General features: G+C 40.5%; 1 protein-coding gene across 1 annotated transcript in view; it reads left to right on the top strand.

Annotated features, from left to right (window-relative positions):
• unc5b (unc-5 netrin receptor B) overlaps window positions 1–22087 on the top strand; it is a 132762-nt gene that overhangs the window by 100571 nt on the left and 10104 nt on the right. Inside the window, exons 6-13 of the mRNA XM_041789001.1 lie at window positions 2270–2437; window positions 3684–3848; window positions 10882–10914; window positions 17944–18138; window positions 18483–18851; window positions 20906–20993; window positions 21381–21555; window positions 21637–21876. Coding sequence (XP_041644935.1) covers window positions 2270–2437; window positions 3684–3848; window positions 10882–10914; window positions 17944–18138; window positions 18483–18851; window positions 20906–20993; window positions 21381–21555; window positions 21637–21876 — 1433 coding nt within the window. The remainder of the gene's footprint in view (window positions 1–2269; window positions 2438–3683; window positions 3849–10881; window positions 10915–17943; window positions 18139–18482; window positions 18852–20905; window positions 20994–21380; window positions 21556–21636; window positions 21877–22087) is intronic.

The following is a 22087-nucleotide window of genomic DNA, read 5'->3' as shown; positions in this document are numbered from 1 at the left end:
GTAAACATCTGGGCAGTGAGGAGACCAGTTCCTGGGGTTTTGAGAAAGGGATCTTGTGCAATTCCTAAGCCTTCTTTGTCAGATAAATCCCATCCCATCCAATAATTAAAATACCATACCATGTCATACCATACTATACCATACCATACCAAACCATACCATTCCAATCCATCCAATCCATCCAATACAATACTATCATACCATACCATGGCATACCGTACTATACCATCCCATACCATACCATACTATACCATTCCAATCCATCCAATACCATACTGCACCATACCATACCATGTCATACCATACCATGTCATACCATACCATACCATACCATACCATACCATGTGATACCATGTCATACCGTACCATACCATACCAAACCATACCATTCCAATCCATCCAATACCATACTGCACCATACCATACCATGCCATACCGTACCATACTATACCATGTCATACCGTGCCATACCATACCATACCATACCATTCCAATCCATCCAATACCATACTGCACCATTCCATACCATACCATGTCATACCATACCATACCATACCATACCATACCATTCCAATCCATCCAAAACCATACTGCACCATACCATACCATTTCATACCATTCCATACCATACCATGTCATACTGTACCATTCCAATCCATCCAATACCATACTGCACCATACCATACCATGTCATACCATACCATGTCATACCATACCATACCATACCATGTGATACCATGTCATACCGTACCATACCATACCAAACCATACCATTCCAATCCATCCAATACCATACTGCACCATACCATACCATGCCATACCGTACCATACTATACCATGTCATACCGTGCCATACCATACCATACCATACCATTCCAATCCATCCAATACCATACTGCACCATACCATACCATTTCATACCATTCCATACCATACCATGTCATACCATACCATACCATACCATACCATACCATACCATTCCAATCCATCCAAAACCATACTGCACCATACCATACCATTTCATACCATTCCATACCATACCATGTCATACTGTACCATACCATGTCATACCATACCATACCATACCATTCCATACCATACCATGTCATACTGTACCATACCATGCCATACCATACTATACCATACCATTCCAATCCATCCAATACCATACTGCACCATACCATACCATGTCATACCCTACCATACCATACCATATCATACCATACCATACCATACCTCACCAATCCATCCAGTACCATAATATACCATAAAATACCATCCCATACAATACAAAACCATACCATATTATACCTTACCATACCATACCATACTATACCATACAATACCATACCAATTCATCCAATGAAATCCCATCCCATATAATGCCATAATATACCATACCATACCCTCCCATACAATACAAAACTATACCATACCATACCATACTATGCCATAGGCTCTATTCTTTCACAACTTAGGCACCTCTACAGTTGGATTGATTATTAAAAACATTATGAAAAACAGCAGTCCACATGTAAAGATTGTACTGCTGAATAAACATATTATATATGTTTATCTTTTTGTACCAAGTCTCCAGATTTGGATTGTTACAGGTTGTAATCTTTTCATTTTGTGATGATATCTCACATATTGAAAATTAAAGATCCAGTGTCTAATATTTTCAGCATTCTACCTATCTTTGGTTCAAGTATTTTTGCTTTGTTTTCCCAGTTTGTAGTCATAAATGCATTTATCTGTTCCGGGTCTGATTTGTTTGGTTGTGCAGATGCACCATGCTGAGGACTAAGGTTGTCTTGCAAATGTAAGAAGCTGCACACCAAAATATAATCCTAAATTATTAAATAAACTTTTGTTCTTTCAGTAAGATGAAATAAAATTTTGAATAAAATATGATTAGTAAACCAACATCTTTTTTCAACTTTTAAACTTTCAAAAGGGACATCTTTCTGTGTTTACAAATTATTTTAAAATTTTATGCTGTTGGGAAATGAGGAAAATCCAAAGGTTTATACTTTTTTAACTTAACCAGGTGGAAATGATTAGTACTTTGATTTTAGATCAGGTCAGAAAATCAGACTTTTAACAGTGAAATATATAACTGAAATTAACACAGAAGATAGAGAACACAGCCTCCAGCCACATGAAGAAAAGAAAATCTTTTCATACACTTTAAATTCAGTTATATACACTGACGTTGACAAAAGCCTGACTTCCTAATCTTTCCCATCTGCTTGTTTCTCTCTCACAGTGAGCGGAGGTTGGTCTTCTTGGACTGAATGGTCAGAGTGTAACGCTCGGTGTGGGCGGGGCTGGCAGCGACGGACGCGCAGTTGCACTAATCCAGCCCCTCTGAATGGAGGGGCCTTCTGTGAGGGCCCGCCCTTCCAGAGAGTGACCTGCACTACACTGTGCCCAGGTGAGGATGAGATACATACTCATCTGTTTAATATAACATCACCTTGAAAGGTTGGACCTTCCAAACTGGGCAATTTTTAAGCCTTGAATGCCTTTACTGTAGAGGATTATGCTGTATAAAGTGAGAAACATTGATGAGCAAGTGAAGATCATAACTCATTGTAAACTACAGTAAGCTTTTTTTTTTTTGCATTGATTACTCATAATTAGGGAGGTCCAGTAAATTGGTGGTAGCAGTCTCACAATGGGGATCACCTGTGTGCAGTGAATGTGTCTCAACTGATTGTAGTATAAAGACACTTGTGTCTGGAAGGCCCAGACACTGGTTAAGCAGTACTCCTGGCTAGTATTACATCCCGAAGACAAAAGAACACTCTAAGCAACTCAAAGAAAAGGTGATTGAAAAATATGTCAAGAGGATGGATACTAAAACATTTCCAGGGCACTGAACACCCCCCTGAGTTCAGTCAAATCATCATCAAGAAATGGAAGGAATATGGCACATGTGTAAATCTACCTAGATCAGGCCATCCTCAAAGACTGAGTGAGCATGCAAGAAGGAGACTAGTGAGAGACCACCTATGACTACTCTAAAGGAGTTACAAGCTTCAGCAGCTGAGATTTAAGAGACTCTGTAGACAACAACTTTTGGCTGGGTTCTTCAACAGTCAAAGCTTCATGGGAGTGACAAAGAGAAAGACATTATTGAAGAAAACTCATTAAATCTTGACAAGAGTTCACAAAATGGCATGTAGGAGACTCCATGAAGTGAAGTGAAAGAAAGTTCTTCACCTTGACTTGAGGAGTTTTTGTCAAAAGGCCAAATCATATTGACCATATTGATTGATTTATAAAATCAATTAAAGGGTAAAACATCTGAGGGGGTGACTACTTTTTTTAGGCACTGTAACTGCCAGGCATTAGGTCTAGTTCATCACGTTCCATTATTTCAGCTATCAAGCAAGACTTCCTGCTGGGACAGAGCTGCATTTGATCTTTGAGGTGCTCTGCTTGTATAATTCAAGTTTTCTACAACAGAAAAAGAGTCTCCTGATTTTCTGTCACACTCTTCTGGCTGTTATTGATTTACCCTTTGTGTCAGCCCACTCACTCTAAAGTTATTTCAAACAAACTGGACAGAATTCATTTAGCAAATAACACAATTTTGTACTCAAATAATGACAGACTCAAGCTGCAGCATCATTATTTCATGTCTATTTCCCCCTCCATCTGCTGTGCTATCCCAGTGGACGGAGGCTGGACGGAGTGGGCAAAGTGGTCCGCCTGTGGGACTGAGTGCACCCACTGGCGCAGTCGGGAGTGCCAAGCCCCCCCACCCAGAAACGGGGGAAAGCACTGCAGTGGCAGCATGATGGAGAGCAAGAACTGCACTGAGGGGCTGTGTGCACGCAGTAAGTCACCTGTGTTTGAACTGTGAGGGCTGTTAAATGTCAGCAGGGATTAAATATTTGGCTGATATGGATTTCTGGATGTTATGTATCCTAATTCTTCAGTTGGCCTTTTTATTCACATCTGTATCTTTTAAAATGGTTCACTTTAGCCTATAAAAGCTATACATGAAGGGATAAAGAATGGATATGATTCCCCTTGTTTGGAAAATAACCACAATACCCTCCTCTCTGTTCACATGCTATAAGCAGAAGTGGCGGCTGTGCCCGGCACTTACTTCAGCCCATTTTGTGTTTTTCAAAAATGATATAAGCTTACAAGCTGCAATTTGCTGCTTCAAAACAATGTGAGCATAATGACAGGGAAATATCCCTGTCTGTCTGCAAAGTCGAGAGCTGAGAGTTGTCTTTACTCTGACAATTACAACAATTCATTGAGGAGAAATCACATACAGAATTGCACTGATTGGAGGAGCTGGTTTAGCTTAGTTGCTGGACAGAGGCTACAGTCCTTGATGCCCAATCTCCCAATTTCCTCTCTCCTTCTACCTCTTCTGTCTCATAAAGGTATAAAAGCCCAAAAAATCATCTTTGTCAAAAGAACTGTATTGATTGTACGGACAAGCCTTTATGTAAAAATCATGGGAAAATACACGCATCAGCAACCTGAACTTTTCAACTCCTCCTGTTCCATTCTCTGTGGTACTTAGGTGCATCCACACTAGGGCTGGGAAATAAATCAAACGTTAAATCACAATAAGGCTTGCTGCAATTTTCAAATCGCAAAAGGTGCAATATTTCTTTGACCTTAAATTTTTGTCAAAATACCAGTTTTAAACTTTTTTTTGGAACAGAGATGTTTTGCATGATGTACCATGCAATCTTTCAGGTACCATTTTTTTTAAAGTGGTCAACAAAAAAATCCTACCTTCTTCATCTTTTAAAACTTTTTTCTTAATAAACACAAGAATGACAAAAACCCTTTGATGCAATAATTCATGTCCAATTTGCAATACGAGTCAAAATCATCACAATTAGATACTTTAAAAGAATTGTTCAGCCCTTGTTTAGGAATAAGAGAACGTTAAGGAATAATCACATATCAAATCACAATTGCAATACTGGGGAAAATAAACACAAATAGATTATTTTCCAAAATTGTTCAGCCCTAATCTACACTATGCATTAAGGATCATGACTTGGTATCCGAATACCCAAAATTGATGTAAATCTGTGAATATATTAAATCAATGGAAAGAAAGCTACTTAAAGATCATTTTTGTGTTTGCACTAACAGGTGAGAGAAATTCAGCTAGTTGCTTGCAACATTTCATATCATAAAGTTGGTGATCATCCCAACGCCTTTTTCAATTATTCCAGTAGTTTGGCAGCAGAAGGCAAGTCATCTTACAATGACAAGATAACTCCAGGAATTGATCTGCACCCATTATCAACTTATAACTTCACACACCAGATCGATTGTTTGTCAGATTGTTTGGGGAGGGCATGCCTTTTTATTCTTGAAAGGTGATTGGATGACTGTTTTGTCTCTCACATTTGTTACGGGCCAATCCAAGTGACAAGACAGTAGACATGCACAGTAACATGAGCTCGGCAGGCTGTCACAGTTTACAAATGGTGGAACTTGTTGGTGGATCAAACTCATGCAGAGCAAAAACATCTCCAACCAAGAAAAGCTTTCATGGCTGTTCTTTGCTGTTCTTTGCTACTTTTTTTTTTTTTTTTTTTTTTTTTTTTAAAGGAAATGCGGTCCATTACTAATAAAACTGCCACTATACAAACGCTACATATGAGATGATATCTGCACTGGCAGAAGCCACTGCCATCAGCTTCTACCTGTACATCTAGGCCCCGCCCGCACAGTCATTTCAGATTGGCTCTTTGCATGATGGATTTGCCTGATGACAGACATGGAATCTGGCCAATTCATCTTTTTTGCATGGTTAGTTGACTCAATGGGTCATGGGTCAGTGTAAACAGTCATTGTTAACCTTTCAACTCGCAGACATTTTTGCAGAGGAACCCAGCGTCTGTACTAAAAAGTCAAGACATATAAATCTCTTGATGCATGAAATTTGGTACTTCCATGACATTTAATATTTGTCATATCATTTACATGCATTAAAGACAGCATTTACTATCTACTAGTTAGCCAATATTTTCCTATTCTTTTATTTAACAGCATAACATGACTATTTTTTACTGTATAACAGCAGTTAAGCCTGTTCTTCTGTCTCTCTCCACATGTATCTGCTGTTTTTTTTTTGCCATCACCATGCATGCAACTGCTGTTATGTGATTGTGTAATCTACTCTTGATTGGTCTATATTTACTTTTTATAACTGTATTCCCAAAATCAGATTGGTTAATATGTAAATTACAATTGAACAGGTCGCAACAGGCATGCCTTGAGCAAAGGGTTTTCTCCAGGAGAGCAATACTGTGGTACATGTTTTTCATATGAATCTGACTACAGACAGACTACAAGACATGAAACTGTCTTGTATTTGAAACAATGAGGGGGGCTTCTCATGTATTAGTCTGGGCTAATTCCCATGTAATATAATTACTGCTTCAGGTGGTGGTTGAATTGTGGATGATAAGTCCCACAGACAGGGATTTCTGTGCTCATACTTAAGTTTTATAAGGTGCATTGCATTTCAAAGTCATTTCATACAGCAGTGTATTCCAAAGAGATTTAGCCATCGCAGCATGGTGAGAGCACCGATGATATGTGGAGAGAGATGAAAGGAATAACGGCTCAATCGCAGACAGATGTTTCATGAGGCAAAATTTCGGTTGACAAAGAGAGAAAGCAAGTGATCCACATCTAAAAAAGCACAGATGGAGAGAGAGAGAGAAAGAGAGCAAATGCATACCGAGGGAGTGCATGGAGAGAGAGAGGAAAGCATGACACGGCCCAGTCGAAAAATTAGCACAGAGATGAGCATATGAGAGTGAGTCAGACCCGCTCTGACACCCAATGTGCAGCCCGTGATGAGCTGGGAGGAATCCAGCTGACAGCGCATTAGAGTCCCACAAACGCACATCCACAGAGGCAGTGAGATACGTTTAAGTGCATACTTCAAAACGCTCACACTTAAAACAACACTTCCAAGTATGCAGACGACTCTTCTTGACTCACGTGCAGCTTTAGGATCATATGTATGTCAGCAGTGTTTCAGCTCTATCAGACGTACATGCTAGGGCTGGACGATCTTATCTTGATTACTTTTATCCTAATGGTGATCCATGATACATATCCGGATATTTTTCCTGTAAGAAAAAACAAATAGTTGTCACAATACCAGAATTATGAACTTTGAACCCAGTAAAAAACAAACAATAAGGCAACCTGTTTGATTCCATGAAAAAGTCCTAGACACCCAGAAATGGACATTTTTTGTTCTTAATTATCAGAAACTAAACTGCTACACACTGTCTAACTTGTGCACAAGCATTAGCAACATTTCCATATATTAATGTTGTCAAGTTTTCTTCACTCTGAAGTAGCCTACCATGTGTTCCAAATGTAAAATTCTCCATTAGTTTGATGATCAGTTATATCAGAACATACAAACCACTGTTAGACAGAGCAATCCAATCCACACTCTCTACATTCTCAGAAGCATCTTTGTCCACATTTGAATACAAAACACACTGCTAAATGGTGGAAAGAGCTCCCAGTTTTTATATTTATTTGTTGAGAAGGACACCCATTATTGCTGTCAGAAATACCCACCTACATATGGACCAGGTCAAAAATACCCACTAATGTACGGACATCAAAAAAAAGCCCATGCTTGTGTAAACAAGGTACAAACTAACATCCAATGTGGACTGGGTCAAAAATACCCACCTTTGTTTGGAGTCGGTAATAATACAAAGTTATGTGTGGACTATGTCAGAAATACCCACCTACATGGAGACTTGGTCAGAAATTTCCATGTACATGCTAACTACGTCAAAAACACCAACTTACATGTGGACAATGTAAAAAATCCTCATCCACGTGGAGACTAGGTAAACAAAAAACACCTACATGTGGACTCGGTAAAAAAATACCCAACCTTGTGCAGACTTTGTCAAAAATTCCCTCCAATGTGTTGACTCGCTCAAAAAAAAAATCCCATTTACGTTTAGACCATCCACCTAAACACTGACTGGGTCAAAAATTCCCACCTACATAGGGACTTGGTCAAAAATGCCCTCCAACATGTAGGCTCACTCAAAAATTCCCATTTACTTGTTGACCTGGTCAAAAATCCCCTCCTTTATGTTGACTGGGTCAAAAATGCTGACCTACATGTTGACTTGGTCAAAAAGTCCCAACGACACATTGACTGGGTCAAAAATTCCCACCTCTTTGAAGACTATTTCAAAAATTCTCACCTACATAGGGACTAGGTCAAAAATGCCCACTTATGTGTAGGCTCACTCAAAAATTCCCTCTTACATGTAGACCTGATCAAAAATTCTCTCCTACATGCAAACTAGGTCAAAAATTCTGACCTACATGTTGACTCGGTCAAAAAGTCCCACCTCTGTGAAGACTAGGTCAAAAATTCCCAACCTTGTGTAGAGTTGCTCAAAAATACCCATTTACGCTTAGACCTGGTCAAAAATTCTGACCTACAAGAAGGCTTGCTCAAAAATTCCCACCTACATGTTGACTCGGTCAAAAATTCCCACCTACATGTTGACTCGGTCAAAACTCCCACCTACATGTTGACTTGGTCAAAAATTCCGCCTCCATGAAGACTAGGTCAAAAACTCCCACCTACATGTTGATTGGGTCAAAAATTCCCACCTCTATAAAGAGCAGGTAAATAATTCCCACTTACATAGGGACTACCCCACTTAGGTGTGGACTAGGTCAAAAATACCCCAGCTTGTGTTGACTTTGCCAAAAATTCCCATTTATGTTTAGACCTGGTTAAAGATTCCCTCCTACATGAAGACAGGGTCAAAAATTCTCACCTACATGAAGACTCGCTGAAAAATTCCCACCTGCACGTTTCCTTGGTCAAAAATGCTCTGTGAAGAAGACGGGGTCAAAAATTCTCACTACATAGGGACTAGGCGAGAAATACTCACTTACATGTGGACTAGGTCAAAAATACCCGACCCTCTAGACTTTGTCAAAAATTCCCATTTACATTTAGATCTAGTCAAAGATTCCCTCCTGCACGTTGATTGGGTCAAAAAATTCTCATCTACATGAAGATTTTGTCAAAAAGTTCCACCTACACATTGACTGGGTCAAAAAAAATCCTGCCTACATCTGGACTAGGTCAAAAATTCCCACCTACATATGGACTACTGCTTGAATGTGCCTGCAGCCTTCAATAATTTAAACAATGTATCAACGGATAATGTTTTTTTTTTTCTACTTCTTTTATTTTTTGACCATGGTAACAAACATGCACAATATGATTAGATTTTCAGAGTAATGCATGGTGAATATTTCTCATAATAACTAAAATGATAATTCCCCAGTTAGACATAACATTCAAATAGATGATCTTGTGGTCAATCATCATATTATTGTGAGTGGTTCTTACTGAAAGCAATCATTTTACAGTGTATTAGGCCTGAAATGTATTTGTTCTTTTTTTTGGTGCCTTTTTTGCCTTTATTAAGATAGGACAGTTGAAGAGAGATAGGACACATGAGGAAAGAGAAGAAGGTGGAGATATGCACCAAACAGTGCCAGTACCTTGAACTGATCCCCCAAACAGTGCATCAAGGACTCTAGCCTCTGTATACAGGAGCCTGCTCTACCTACTGAGCTTCTTTTAATCAACATAAACCATATTGATATAAACAGTAACTTACCTTTTATGTGAAAGAAAAAACATGGAAATGTCTTAAAAACTGGATGTACTTCCCTGGCTTATTGAAGAACATATGCAACAGCGTGCTTCAGCTCCATCAGACCCACACGTGAGCCGTGACATAAACAGGCCTCGGTATAGCAGCCAGATTAGACAAATACTCTGTCTGATTTGGCTGTGCAGAGCCGAGTGCTCTCATGGGGCTGTCAGGGAAACATGCACTCAAGTGTCTCTGTCAGAGGGGAAAGATGGGGAGCACTGTGCTGGAGAAAATCTGTAAATGTGCCACTTGGCAAAGTGCAGGTTTCTGACTGATTTATTTATTGCTCCAGCACTTTAATAGGATTAATCTGTGTACAAATTGTTCTGATGTCTTTGCATGCGTCTGACAAACAATACAAACTCACTCTGATGCCTCAATCATTGTTATTCCCTTTGAGGAGCAGCTAAATACCCCAGTCATAAATGTAAAATGCTTTGAGACACCACAAAGCGTCATGTAAGAAGAACCTAATTGCTGTCGGGTGGTTGTGAAAGTCGGGGAATCCATTTGGCGTTTTGATGATGCTGATGGGAGAGGAGGTTATTTGGTTTGAGATGGAGTAAGTGACACAAACTTGAAGGATGGCTCTGACATTCATCAAGCCTCTCCGGAATGATTCGCAACAGTGTTATTTTGGAAAAGATTGTTCCCGTCAGGATAGAAATGTGGGTTTTTTTTCTCTGAGAGGAGGCGATAACGTACCCTGCGGGGTGTGTAAAGACATGTTTTCAATCTGCGTCCTACTCCCTCATGCACCGCACACAACACCGGCGTCCTTGTTCATTTTCAAACTGTCTTTAACTTCAGCACTCTCATCCAAACAATCCTAATCTCCTCCACAGTCATTTTCAAATAAGCTTCTATTCCCCTGCACATTATGTAAACAATTATGCAGATTTTCATTCTGCATTTCTAGAAGGAGAGGTTATTATTTTGTCGGGGATCTAAAGTGTGTTTCCTGGTTGGCAGTGTGCCTTTTATGTTAACATTTCTATTTTCATATTGATGAGCTATTGTTTACTTTCTGCTTTGCATTATGCTATGTTGTATCTTTCATTTGCATAACAACTAGTCCATCCATTTTTATGTTCTTGTTTTTTTTTTCTTTCTCTTGTTTTTTCTCCCGATCAAACAGATAAAAAGGTTTCTATTGAACATGCAAGCCATCGTAAGTTCACCTTCCCATACTTCACTCTCTCATCGCCTCATACTGTCTGTTCGTGCAGTGTCTGTCAGTGTATGAATGTGTAGTCATCTGAGTCCTAACATCTGTGTGGAGCTGGATGTGTGCAGTGCTCTGTGTTGAGTCGTCTTTCCACGCTTTGTTGTCATCTCAGATCGCGTTCAGTGAAGAACCTTCCTGTCCCGCCTGCTTATGAGTGTTGTTATCACGTCAGTTCTCGTATGTTGACTAAGCAAACTAAGGTTTCTGAGCTTGTTAGCACATTGAATCATTCACGTTACATCCTGCTGAAACTTTAGATTGAAAGAACAACAAAAACAGCCTTATCTGCACCTGATTAGACCAGAACAAAACTCCATTTAGGGGCGTGAATACACTCAAGACAGACTGAGGAAGCACTGAGGCCATTCATTCCTTTAATGAAGGTGATTTCATATAAATCTGTGCACAGGCATTTGGCAACAACTTAAAAAAATCTGTTTGACATAAGGCAAGGCAAGGCAAGTTTATTGTGTAGCATATTTCAGCAACAAGGCAATTCAAAGTGCTTCACACAGGACACTAAGATACAAAGGGAAAAAGAGACACAATGGAAACGTTTAAAACGAAACATGTAAAAGGTGATAAAAACAGCAAATAAGACCCACAAAAGATAAAATCCCAGGTTCCTCTTTGTTTGTTTGTTTGTTTGTTTTATTTATTTATTTATTTATTTATTTTTATATATGTCAGAAACAACCTTGGTCTGTAGACTGGATTCTGTCCCAGACAGTTTCATGTTTCCGGCCAATCCCTTTATATATGCCAGAAACAACCTTGGTCAAAACCAGATTCTGTCCCAGACAGTTTCACGTTTTCGGCCAATCCCTTTATATATATGCCAGAAACTACCTTGGTTGAAGACCGGATTCTGTCCCAGACAGTTTCACATTTCTGGCCGGTCCCAGATGCCAGAACCAACCTTGGTCCGAAGACCGGATTCTGTCCCAGACATAGGCATTTTCATCCTACTGTCTTCTTGGCAAAGTGCCAGTTCAGGTATAGAGCCATCACATGCACAGATGATAGTTCAGAGATAATCCACTGTGAGATACAGGTGCTATGGAAGATTTAGCCTGCCATTCAAAAAAAAAATTTACAAATCGCAGGCGTTGCAATATTGCTTTAACTTCAAATATGTCAAAATACCAGGTTAATGCATTTGTTTTTTGCAGCAGTAGAGATTTTATGCACATTTTGCAAACATTCAAGTGTCATATTTTACAATTGGTTTACTAAAATATTGTTTTTCGTTTTAATGTATGTTTTTCTTAAATAAAACGAGTGATAAAAACGATAATTCCCATTCAGAAAAGCAATTTATATCAAATTTGCATTATAAGCAACAATAATTGCAATTAGATCTATTTTTTAATTACTCTGCCCTAGTTTATCTTCTCTAATACTGATGAAGCTTATCATTAGTTCAAGTCAAACCCCCAGCCTCTATTCGCTGATAGCCTGCTGACACCAATTATCACCTCCCAGCTCCCATAGCCAATCACAGCTTTTTCTCACCACAGCGGTCCCTTTAAAGATGACGTACTGCTCACTAATCCCTGCTTGCATCAATGCTGATGCATAACGCTGCTGCTTTTTCCCAAATAGTTCCAAAATTCACACAGCACTAAACTCCTGTATTGTCCCTGTTTGTGCTTAACCTCCTGCACATCTGTGAGGGCTGATCTCTCCACAGCAGTGTTACTCAACCCTGCTCAACCAAGAGCTAAGTTGTTGAAAAATACCTTTGCAAGAGCTACAATCTAAGTAGTGAAAAGAGGGAAAGTGGGTTTAAGTGGCAATATTAATGAGCTAAAGTGGCAAAATGATCAACAAGTGGCAAAGAAGTGGCAAAAAATTGGTAAAAGAGGCAAAATAGGTTTAAAATGGCAAGAATGGGGAGAAAAAGTGGAAGAAATTAGTTAAAAATTTTCAAAAAATGGTAAAAACATGGAAAAAAATGAATGAAAAGAGACTAAAATGGGCAAAAGTGGTTAAAAAAAAATAGGAAAAAATTGGCATAAACGTGCAAGAAGGGACAAAATTTGCAAACAGCAAAAAGCAGGATTAAAGGCAAAACTGGTGAAAAAAGGCAAAAAGAAATGGCAAACTTGGTCTTTAAAAGCAGTAAAAGTGGATTAAAGTTGGGATAAAAGGGGAAAATTGCAAATAAGGGCAAAGGAAATGTAGACAAAAAGATAAAGGCTGACAATTAAAGCCAACTGCATAAGAGTGGGAAACAAATGGATTGATGTAACTTGCAAAGGATAGTTTCTGAGGTTAAAGTTGACCTTTTTGAAGGTTGTCAGGGGAAAAAATATTTAAAATGAAGACATTAAAGAGCCACAAATCATCACATAAAAAGCCACATGTGGATCAAGAGTCACAGGTTCAGTATCGCTGCTCTACAGGCATCCTTTAAATCTGTGGTTCTCAAGTGGTGGGTTTGGACCAAAAAGTGGGTTGCAGAGCTCTTTCTGTTGGGTCGTGAACAAGTGCCCAGACAAAAATAGTGGTGTGAAGTCTATAATGTATGGAAGCCCGAAGTGGACACACATCCATACTTTAATTTTACTTAAATATCCTGTGACAATACATTTCAGTCTCATTTTCTCAATATTTCCACATATTTATCTTATTTTCTCGGGACAAAAAAGCTGGTTTTCCCAAGATAAAAAGGTAATCCCTCACTAATCCACTAAAATTGCATGCTTTCCAGGGAAAAGGGGGTAATATTGAAATGTAAGCATGCATGCTTTTATATCTATGCACTTTTTTACATGATTAAGTTGTCCTGTCTCTTTGTTTAGTCATGTTTTGTTCCGTTTAAGGTCCAAACTGCAACATTTTTCACTAATAAGTTGAATCAATTAAAAATTTAAAAGCATTTGAGTTATGGTTTCTGACAAGGGGGTAGTGGTAGGTCCTGATGCCCGACCAGTTGAGAACCACTGCTCTAAACCTGTGTAGTATGGTGACAATCACATTCATGCTGCAGCTGAAAGTGTGTGCAAATTCAAGCTTATTGTAATAATCAGACTTTATCATCAGAGTATTGTGTCTGAATTCCTGAGATTTCTCATGTAGTTCATTAAATGCAGTGCGATGTCGACTCAACAGACTCCCGTCTACAGTAAAGTTCCTTCATTTCACTGATCAGCTACATCAGGTTTTATTAAAAGTTTGAAATTATGTTGAGGCTTATGTCTCAGCGGCCTCTTTTTGCTGCAAGTCTGCATCATAACCTTTTCATTTGTCAGTTTTTTGCTGCTAATGAAGATGGTGCTTTCTACCTGTTTGGCTCTGAAGCAGCCTCCATTCACAAGGTGTCACTTGCAACACGTTTGTTAAATCTAACAACAGGATGCATTTTTATACCAGGACTGAACAGGCTCTAAGAAATAAATAGATGTTAATGTAATGAACAAACTTGCAAAAAACTTCCCCTCTCTGACTCTAACCCGGCATGTCAGGTGAAAAAAACTCCACAGTTCCTGTTTGAAGTGAGTAAACTGACAGGCCTCTAAGCTGAGACGCTTTGATCCACAGGCTATGACATGGAAGCACAGCACTTTGTGAGGGAAAAACAGTTGATTTGTGTCTGACTTTCTGTTAATCTGTGATATAGTTTACATTTGAAGTGATGGTAATTCCTGTAGCTCAATGTGACGTGGGCTCAGGGGAGAGCAGCCGCGGTAATGCACCTAATTCGCCATTGTTCCGTTTCTGGTAATAAGTGCGGACGGCTGTCGGATTCGCTTCCATCTCGCCACGTGAGCGCTGGAGCTCTCCTCTGCCAGCCCGTCTGCCTCCGGCTTCCCTCTCCTCCACTCTTTTTCTTCAGCTCTCTGTGGTGTCTGCGCCTTCCCTCCAACTTCTCCCCTGATCTTTAACACAGGCCTCTTCCTGAAGCACAGCTCCCCTTATCTCCTCTCTCCTCCTCACCACACTCCTAATCCGTCTGTCCTCTCAACAAATCACAACCTTATCTAACTCCTTCCTATCACTTTTGCCAAATTGCCTCTCCTCCCGCTCTCTCCTGCTCTGTTTATACAGCCAGTCTACCACTTTTTTTTTCCTCCTCTCCATTGTCTCTCGTCTGCTCCTCTCCTCTGCTGTGGTGTGACTGGCTCACGTGTCCAGGCCGGGTACAGCTCAGATGGAGTTTGGGGAGTCAGGCTGTGGTGGGCTCCCTGACCAATCTCCCAGGAGAGACGAGAAGAGCTGAAACATCACCGAGAATAGCGTTAAGTTAAAGAATAGGCTCACAAGTCCATCTTAAAACAACACTTGCATGCCCATGGGTAAACTGAGGAGTCATCAGTCACTGTGATCATTCCTGCTGTCCAGTCTGGCTTTGAAGAGATCCCGTTTCTTAACCTGATTCCAGTTTAACAGATGGCAGAGAAATCCTTAGGCCTTCTTCTCAAAGCTCCGAAAATACCAGGCACTTTAAGTGAATATTTCTCCACAATACAGACATCTGTGAAAACCCTAAGCTCATGTACTTCCATACATTTTATTTCACTCCCATTGCCTGCAAAAAAAAAGTTGATTTCTTTTGTTTTCTCCAGACTGATTTATCTTGCTATTTTGGGGACAGCAGCCATGGTTTTCCCATGGTAACTGAAGCTTATTTCTCAAGATCTCAGGAAAACTGATGACATTAACCATTTATAAGAGCAAGAGCACCTTTTTTCTGCAATATCACAAAAAAGAAATAAGTCGAGATCTTGAGAAAACTCTTGAAAAGTACTTGTTATTGTGGGAAAAACAGGTGACCGTAAAATTCAGACTATATGCCGCCTTGGATTTAAAGCTGCAGTCTGTTTTTGTTTTTTGTTTTTTTGTTTTTTTGTTTTTTTTTTAATCTCCCAGAAGGAAAAAGGGTTTGGACTCTCCTTCTATGTCTTGATTTTGTTCAACAAAATCCACAACATACAGTTTCTGTGCAACTATGATGCTCCTGTAGTACCATCTGTTTTTGCAGATTGAAGTTTGCACGTCTACTAGCTGTAATACGGTACTCGATTGTTGTGAGACAGACTCATAGCTCAGTCCCTTCAATCACCGTCACTTGTTGCTCTTTACTGAAGAGTGTTTTAGTCTAACAAGGACTCCACAAGCTTAATTTAGTCAACAGCATATTCACCATTTTGCTTTTGATGCAAAATAATGACCTAACAAGGGAAAAAAGCGGTTAAAAACATGGCACCAATTCCCACAGATCTAGTCCGTGTAATGTATTCCAGCATATCTTTAGGACTGAATAAGCAGGGGAAATTTTCATCACATTAGGTCTCATACAATGTGTAAGAGTGGCGGCCTCATGCACTCACAGAATGGCAGCGTATATCTCAGCCTTTTGTGCTGTTTACTGGTTTACAGGTGGTATCAGTATTTAGGACCTAGCCAACTCTTTAGATGAAAGAACAGGTATTTTAAGTGTGGCTTTTACATCAGATTTTACAGTATAAATAAAATGAATTGACTTGTGTCCACTTAGGGCTTCCATAGAAATTACCATTACTCACCTCAAGTTTTTAAAGTTAATATTTAGTATGTTTCCAAACCTTCATTTAGCCATGTTTGTAAATGAATACTGGGCAATCTGGGGATATTTTGGCAAAATTTAAATAGCATAAGTACATCACATACAGAAAGTATCCAGACCCCATCCTCAACTTTGGGGATTTTTTCCCTTTGTTAACCTTCAGACAGCGTCAAAAGTTATCATGGCAACAGCAGTGACTTTCTAATGCCTTCTCTCCCCCGCTATAATAAAGGAATTAAACAGGCAGGAAATATTCCTACCTGCTGACCTCCAGCTGAGGTCATGGCGATGCTGTTGGTTTGTATGGGATAGAGAGAGGATATGACTGGATAGACTTCAACCTCAATTTGTTAGACTTTTTCAAAGGAAACTCCACAGATTTTTGTCACTCGAACAGTGTGAGCCCTCAGGTAGTGCACAACCATTGGAGCTTAAAGTGTGAGCACATAAATCATGTGCCATGGTCATGTAGGCGATTCAGTCACACATGAGCTGACATTCCACCACGACTGGTAGAGAGTCGGCTTGAAATCACAAAGCGTATGCCCGGCTTAAGTCACATTTGTGAATATTATTTAACCATTTAAACATTCAAACTGAAAAACATGCTGTAAAATATATCAAATTTCACGTTATTGTATCGTTCTAATTCTAGCCTTTTTAGCTGCTGATAAATGTCAGCAGAACTCAGATTTGTGTAAGTGTGCCCTCTAGTATTTTAGAGTTTATATTTATCTAAGAAAAAATTCAGATAAGAAAACTTCAGTTCTTAAATGTTGTATGTGTGGGTTTAAGAATAAATTGTCCTCTTCAGATGGTTGCTGAATAACGCCGGAGATTGTGTCATTTTTTTAACAAGTAGTTTTGAGAATAATGGAATATTTTGACAACTTTACTGCATCAGTGTACACAGTGGCATGTAAGTTTTGTTTCAACATAGATTTGAGAAAATGAAAACATATTTGACAAGGATATGGTCTGAAATATGGCTGCTTTAAAGGGCTGAAACTCCAGATAATTCAAGTTTTCCTTTAAATGTTTTGATAAATTTTGTAGAAATGTTGGTGTTTAAATTCAAAAGGGCTGTCACAGTCCCCAGATACCAAATGCAGCATGTTCATTTAGCTCTCTTTGTCTATTAAAACCCCAAAGCTATTAAATTTCTAGTGAGTAACAGAAAGAAAATCCTCACGTTTAAGAAGCAGCTGTTTTACATTTTCAGTGGATTTACCATTTCTGCACTAACTTAGACTACAATGACTAATTTATGCCTCTCTCTGCTCCAGTGGATTTGTAGTAAATCAGATGATATCTCCTAAATTGTATTTTCCTCCCTCTCGTGTTTCCCTTACATTTGTATCTGTTTCTTTCACGTGTCTCTATGACGTTTTGACCATCTGTCTCTCGATCCTCTCCGTCAGCGCTGGCCCCCAGTATGGGTGTCGCCGTCTACGCCGGTTTGGTGGGGGCCTTGCTGCTGTGCGTGATCCTGGTGTTGTGTGTGGGAGTGCTCGCATATCGCCGCAGATGCCGCCATCTCCACGGAGACATCACGGATTCTTCTTCTGCGCTCACCGCCGCCTTCCATCCTGGCAACTACAAGCCTCCCAGACAGGGTAAATTCACACAAAAACACACCTACTACTCTTTCTCCAGATTCTCCTGTTTTTTACTTATTTTTTAGAAGCACTTCTTCACAATTCCCTCTCACATTCACTCGGCTATTTATAGCATCCCATAAATTAATTCTCTTTATGCCATTATCTCCTCTCCTTTAGTCAGTCCTCCATTCTCTCCTGCATTACATTTTTACATTGAAAGCATTCGTCATGGTATTCCTCCTCTTGTTCCTGCCATCAAATATTAATTATGAACATTTATCCATTTCTCTTGTGTCACTTTTAGCGCTCCCAGCTCTGCCTGATGAAAAAGGGTCTCTTCTCTTATCCTGTGTCCACAGATAACCCTCACCCTCTGCATCCCTCAGCTCCCCCCGATCTGACGGCCACAGCAGGGGCTTTCCGGGGCCCTCTCTTTTCCCTGCAGCAAGGAGTCAACGACAGCCCACACAAAATCCCCATGACCACCTCCCCGCTGCTGGACCCCCTGCCCAGCCTCAAAATCAAGGTGTACAACGCCTCCACTCTGTCCTCCCTGGAGCTCCCCCCAGACATGTACTCGAGTGATGGAGAGATTCTCAGCCTGAAGTCTGTGGGAACCATGGGGAGAGATCGAGACTACCACAGCCACACGCTTTCCAGAGAGCCCGGGCTGAGCACCAGCGCCACACTGGGCGCTCTTGGAGGACGCCTGACCATCCCAAATACAGGTCAGAGTAGGCAAAACGCATGCATTCTTTACTGGGAACAACGTATAGGCCCTGTAGACATTCTGCATGATTGGTTTGGCATTTTGATACCAAGTGACCAAGTTTTATGTGCATACATCCACTATATGCATTTGAAGTACATCTCACTTGCCCGTCTCTTACATCTATCTGTGGCTCTCTTACCATGGCTTGGCATCCCTCCCACTGTGAGCAGTTAGGCCACTGGCAATGCACACACAGGTGCCTCTTTAAAAAGTTAGCAAATCATGTAAAAGTTGCCTTTTTTTCCAGGTGATTCACTTCAAAAAGTTAAGCTTTTGAATATCTAGACTCAACTCATAAAAAGTGAAAAATTTCAAGACTTTTTTTTGTTAATCTGGATGATTAAGGCTTGCAGCTCACAAAAATAAAATAATCCACAACCTCAAAATAGAATATTTCAAAAAGTCCCATTTGGACAGGTTTCCTAAGCCTGTTTCATTTTTTTTATACTGGTCCACAACACATAATCACAATCATGGGGAAGACTGCTGTCCTGACTGTTATCCAGAGGACAATCATTTACACCCTTCACAAGCAGGGTAAGCCACAGAAGGTGACTGTTAAAAGGGCAGTGTAAAAGTGCGTTATCAAAGCAGATTCATGGAAAGTTGACTGGAAGGGAAAAGTGTGGTGCACAGGCAACAAGGATGAGCTCAGCCTTCAGAGGACTGTCAAGCCAAGCATATTCAAGAATTTAGCAGAGCTTCACAAAGAGCTGGCTGAGGCTGGAGTCAGTGGATCAAGAGCCACCACAAACAAAACTGTCCAGAAAATGGACTACAAGTGCTGGGTTCCTGGTGTCAAGCCACTCAGACAATGTCATAATCTTCTCATTTGGGCTAAAGAGAAAAATACTTGGACTGTAGCTCAGTGGTCTAAAGTCCTGTTTTCAGATGAAATTAAATTTAGCATGTCACGGAAATCAATGACCCAGAGTCTAGAGGAAGATTTGAGAGCCACAGGATCCAAGGTGCTTAAGGCCCAGTGTTTCCAGTTTCAACTGTCAGTAATGGTTTGAGGTGCCATGTCATCTGCTGTTGGTCCACTGTGCTTTATCAAGTCCTGAGTCAGCGCTGTCAGCCATCTACCAGGAGATTTTAGAGCCTTTCATGCTTCCATTTGCTGAGAGGCTTTATAGGGATACTGATTTCCTTTTCCAACAGGACCTGCCCACATTGAAGCCAAAACTACCAGAAACTGGTTTGCCACCCATGGTATTACTGTGTTTGATAGGCCAGCCAACTGGTCTGATCTGAACCCCACAGAGAATCTCTGGGAATGTCAAGCGCAAGACAAGAGACACCAGAATTAACAATAATGAGGAGCTGAAGGATGCTATCAGAACAACCTGGGCATCTTAACACCCCAGCAGTGCCACGGACTGATTGGCTCTGTGCCACATCACATAGATGCAGTAATTTGTAGAAACAGAGCTCCAACCTATTACTGAATGACTAGAACATGCAAACTCCACACAGAAAGGCCCTGACCAGGAAGCGAACTGCTTCTTGCTGTGAGGCAACAGCGCTAACCCCTGTGCCACCGTACAGCCATCAATAGAAAACATATGGTGCATAATAAAAAGAAATAATGAGGCACAGTAGACCCAGGGCTGTTGAGCAGTTGGAATCCTACATTAGACAAGAATGGGACACCATTCCTCTCCCAGAAACTCCAGCAAATGTTCTCCTCACTTCCCTGACGTTTACAGACTGTTTAAAGAAGAGAGGGTTCTACACAATGGTTAACATTGCCCCGTCCCTACTTTTTTGAGCTGTGTGGCTGCCTTTGAAACTCAAAATGAGCTCTAGTAAAAAGTCTCCTTCTCAGTAAAGTTTTTTTACACTTTGCACAGTGACCCAACTTTTTGGTTGGTATTGTCTGCATAAGTACAGGAAGGAATTATTCTTGCTTTGACGCAGCTTTTTATATCACATGTAAATGAAACCAAAGTAATATAATCAGTTAATCACGCATTAGACAAGTGGAGTAACGACATTTTTCTCCCTCAGGTGTGAGCCTCCTGGTCCCTCCTGGGACGATCCCCCAGGGGAAGTTTTATGAGATGTACCTCATCATCAACAAGTGGGACAAAACGACGTGAGTGCTCTTCATCCTTGTTCTCCTAATTCACTCATCTCCTTTGCAAACATGGAGCAGAATAGACTTATTCTCACCTCAGTCAGAAATGTTCTTCTGCATGGATCACCTACTGTGAGCCACTACAAGTTTTGTTCAGAACTTTTTTCCTCAGAAAAAAAAAAAATGATCAGCTTATTTCAACTTCTGCACTAAAACTGGAGTGGATTCATTTCCTGCCAAGTGTGTGGTTTGATTTTCAGTGTGGCTCTAAAACATCAATACCAGCATGTGCGGCACCATGTTGTGGCTATGGTGTTCTATTATAAATGAAGTGTGATGTTTTGGCAGCTGTTGCAGTCACCTGGTGCCCTCTTTTTCTATATCTGTTTGTCTTTGACTTTTCAGGCTTCCCTCAGAGGGCAGTCAGACTGTTTTGAGTCCTGTGGTGAGCTGTGGCCCGTCCGGTATGCTGCTGAATCGCCCTGTGGTCCTTACATTGCCACACTGTGCCCAGCTTGACACGCCAACGCCCGACTGGACCCTCACGCTGAAGACTCAGACCCACCAGGGGGCCTGGGAGGTGAGAAAGTCTCTGGAGATAATAAATATCTTGATGGACAGTGAGGCGTCATTTAACCTTTCATTATGTCACTTTTTCCAGGAGGTTCTGACAGTAGGAGAGGAGACTTTGTCATCTCCATGCTACCTGCAGCTTGAGGAGGAGTGTTGTCATGTTCTCATGGAGCAGCTGGGAACATATGGCTTGGTCGGTCAGTCCTGCCCCCCTCAGCCCGCCTGCAAACGCCTGCAGCTCGCTCTGTTCGCCCCTCGAGCCCCCTGCCTCTCCTTGGACTACAGCCTCCGCATCTACTGCATCCATGACACTCCACATGCACTCAAGGTGCTGATCATGTATATCTTTGCCACTCAGAATGTTTAAATGAAGATACAGTCATAGCTCAGTGAGGATATTTAACAGGACTACTGCACAAGCACCAGGGAGAATAAGTTTATTGACTTTTTTTCAACACCGCTACACTTGGTGGTGTATGCCCCCTTTCAGCAACTTAATGTTTGACTTTCTTCTGGTTTAACTTTCTAACTAGTGAGGT

Source organism: Cheilinus undulatus, linkage group 6, assembly GCF_018320785.1.
Source record: "Cheilinus undulatus linkage group 6, ASM1832078v1, whole genome shotgun sequence".
Lineage (NCBI taxonomy): Eukaryota > Metazoa > Chordata > Actinopteri > Labriformes > Labridae > Cheilinus > Cheilinus undulatus.
The sequence above is the reverse complement of the archived record's forward strand: the minus strand, read 5'-3'. Positions and strand labels throughout refer to the sequence as shown.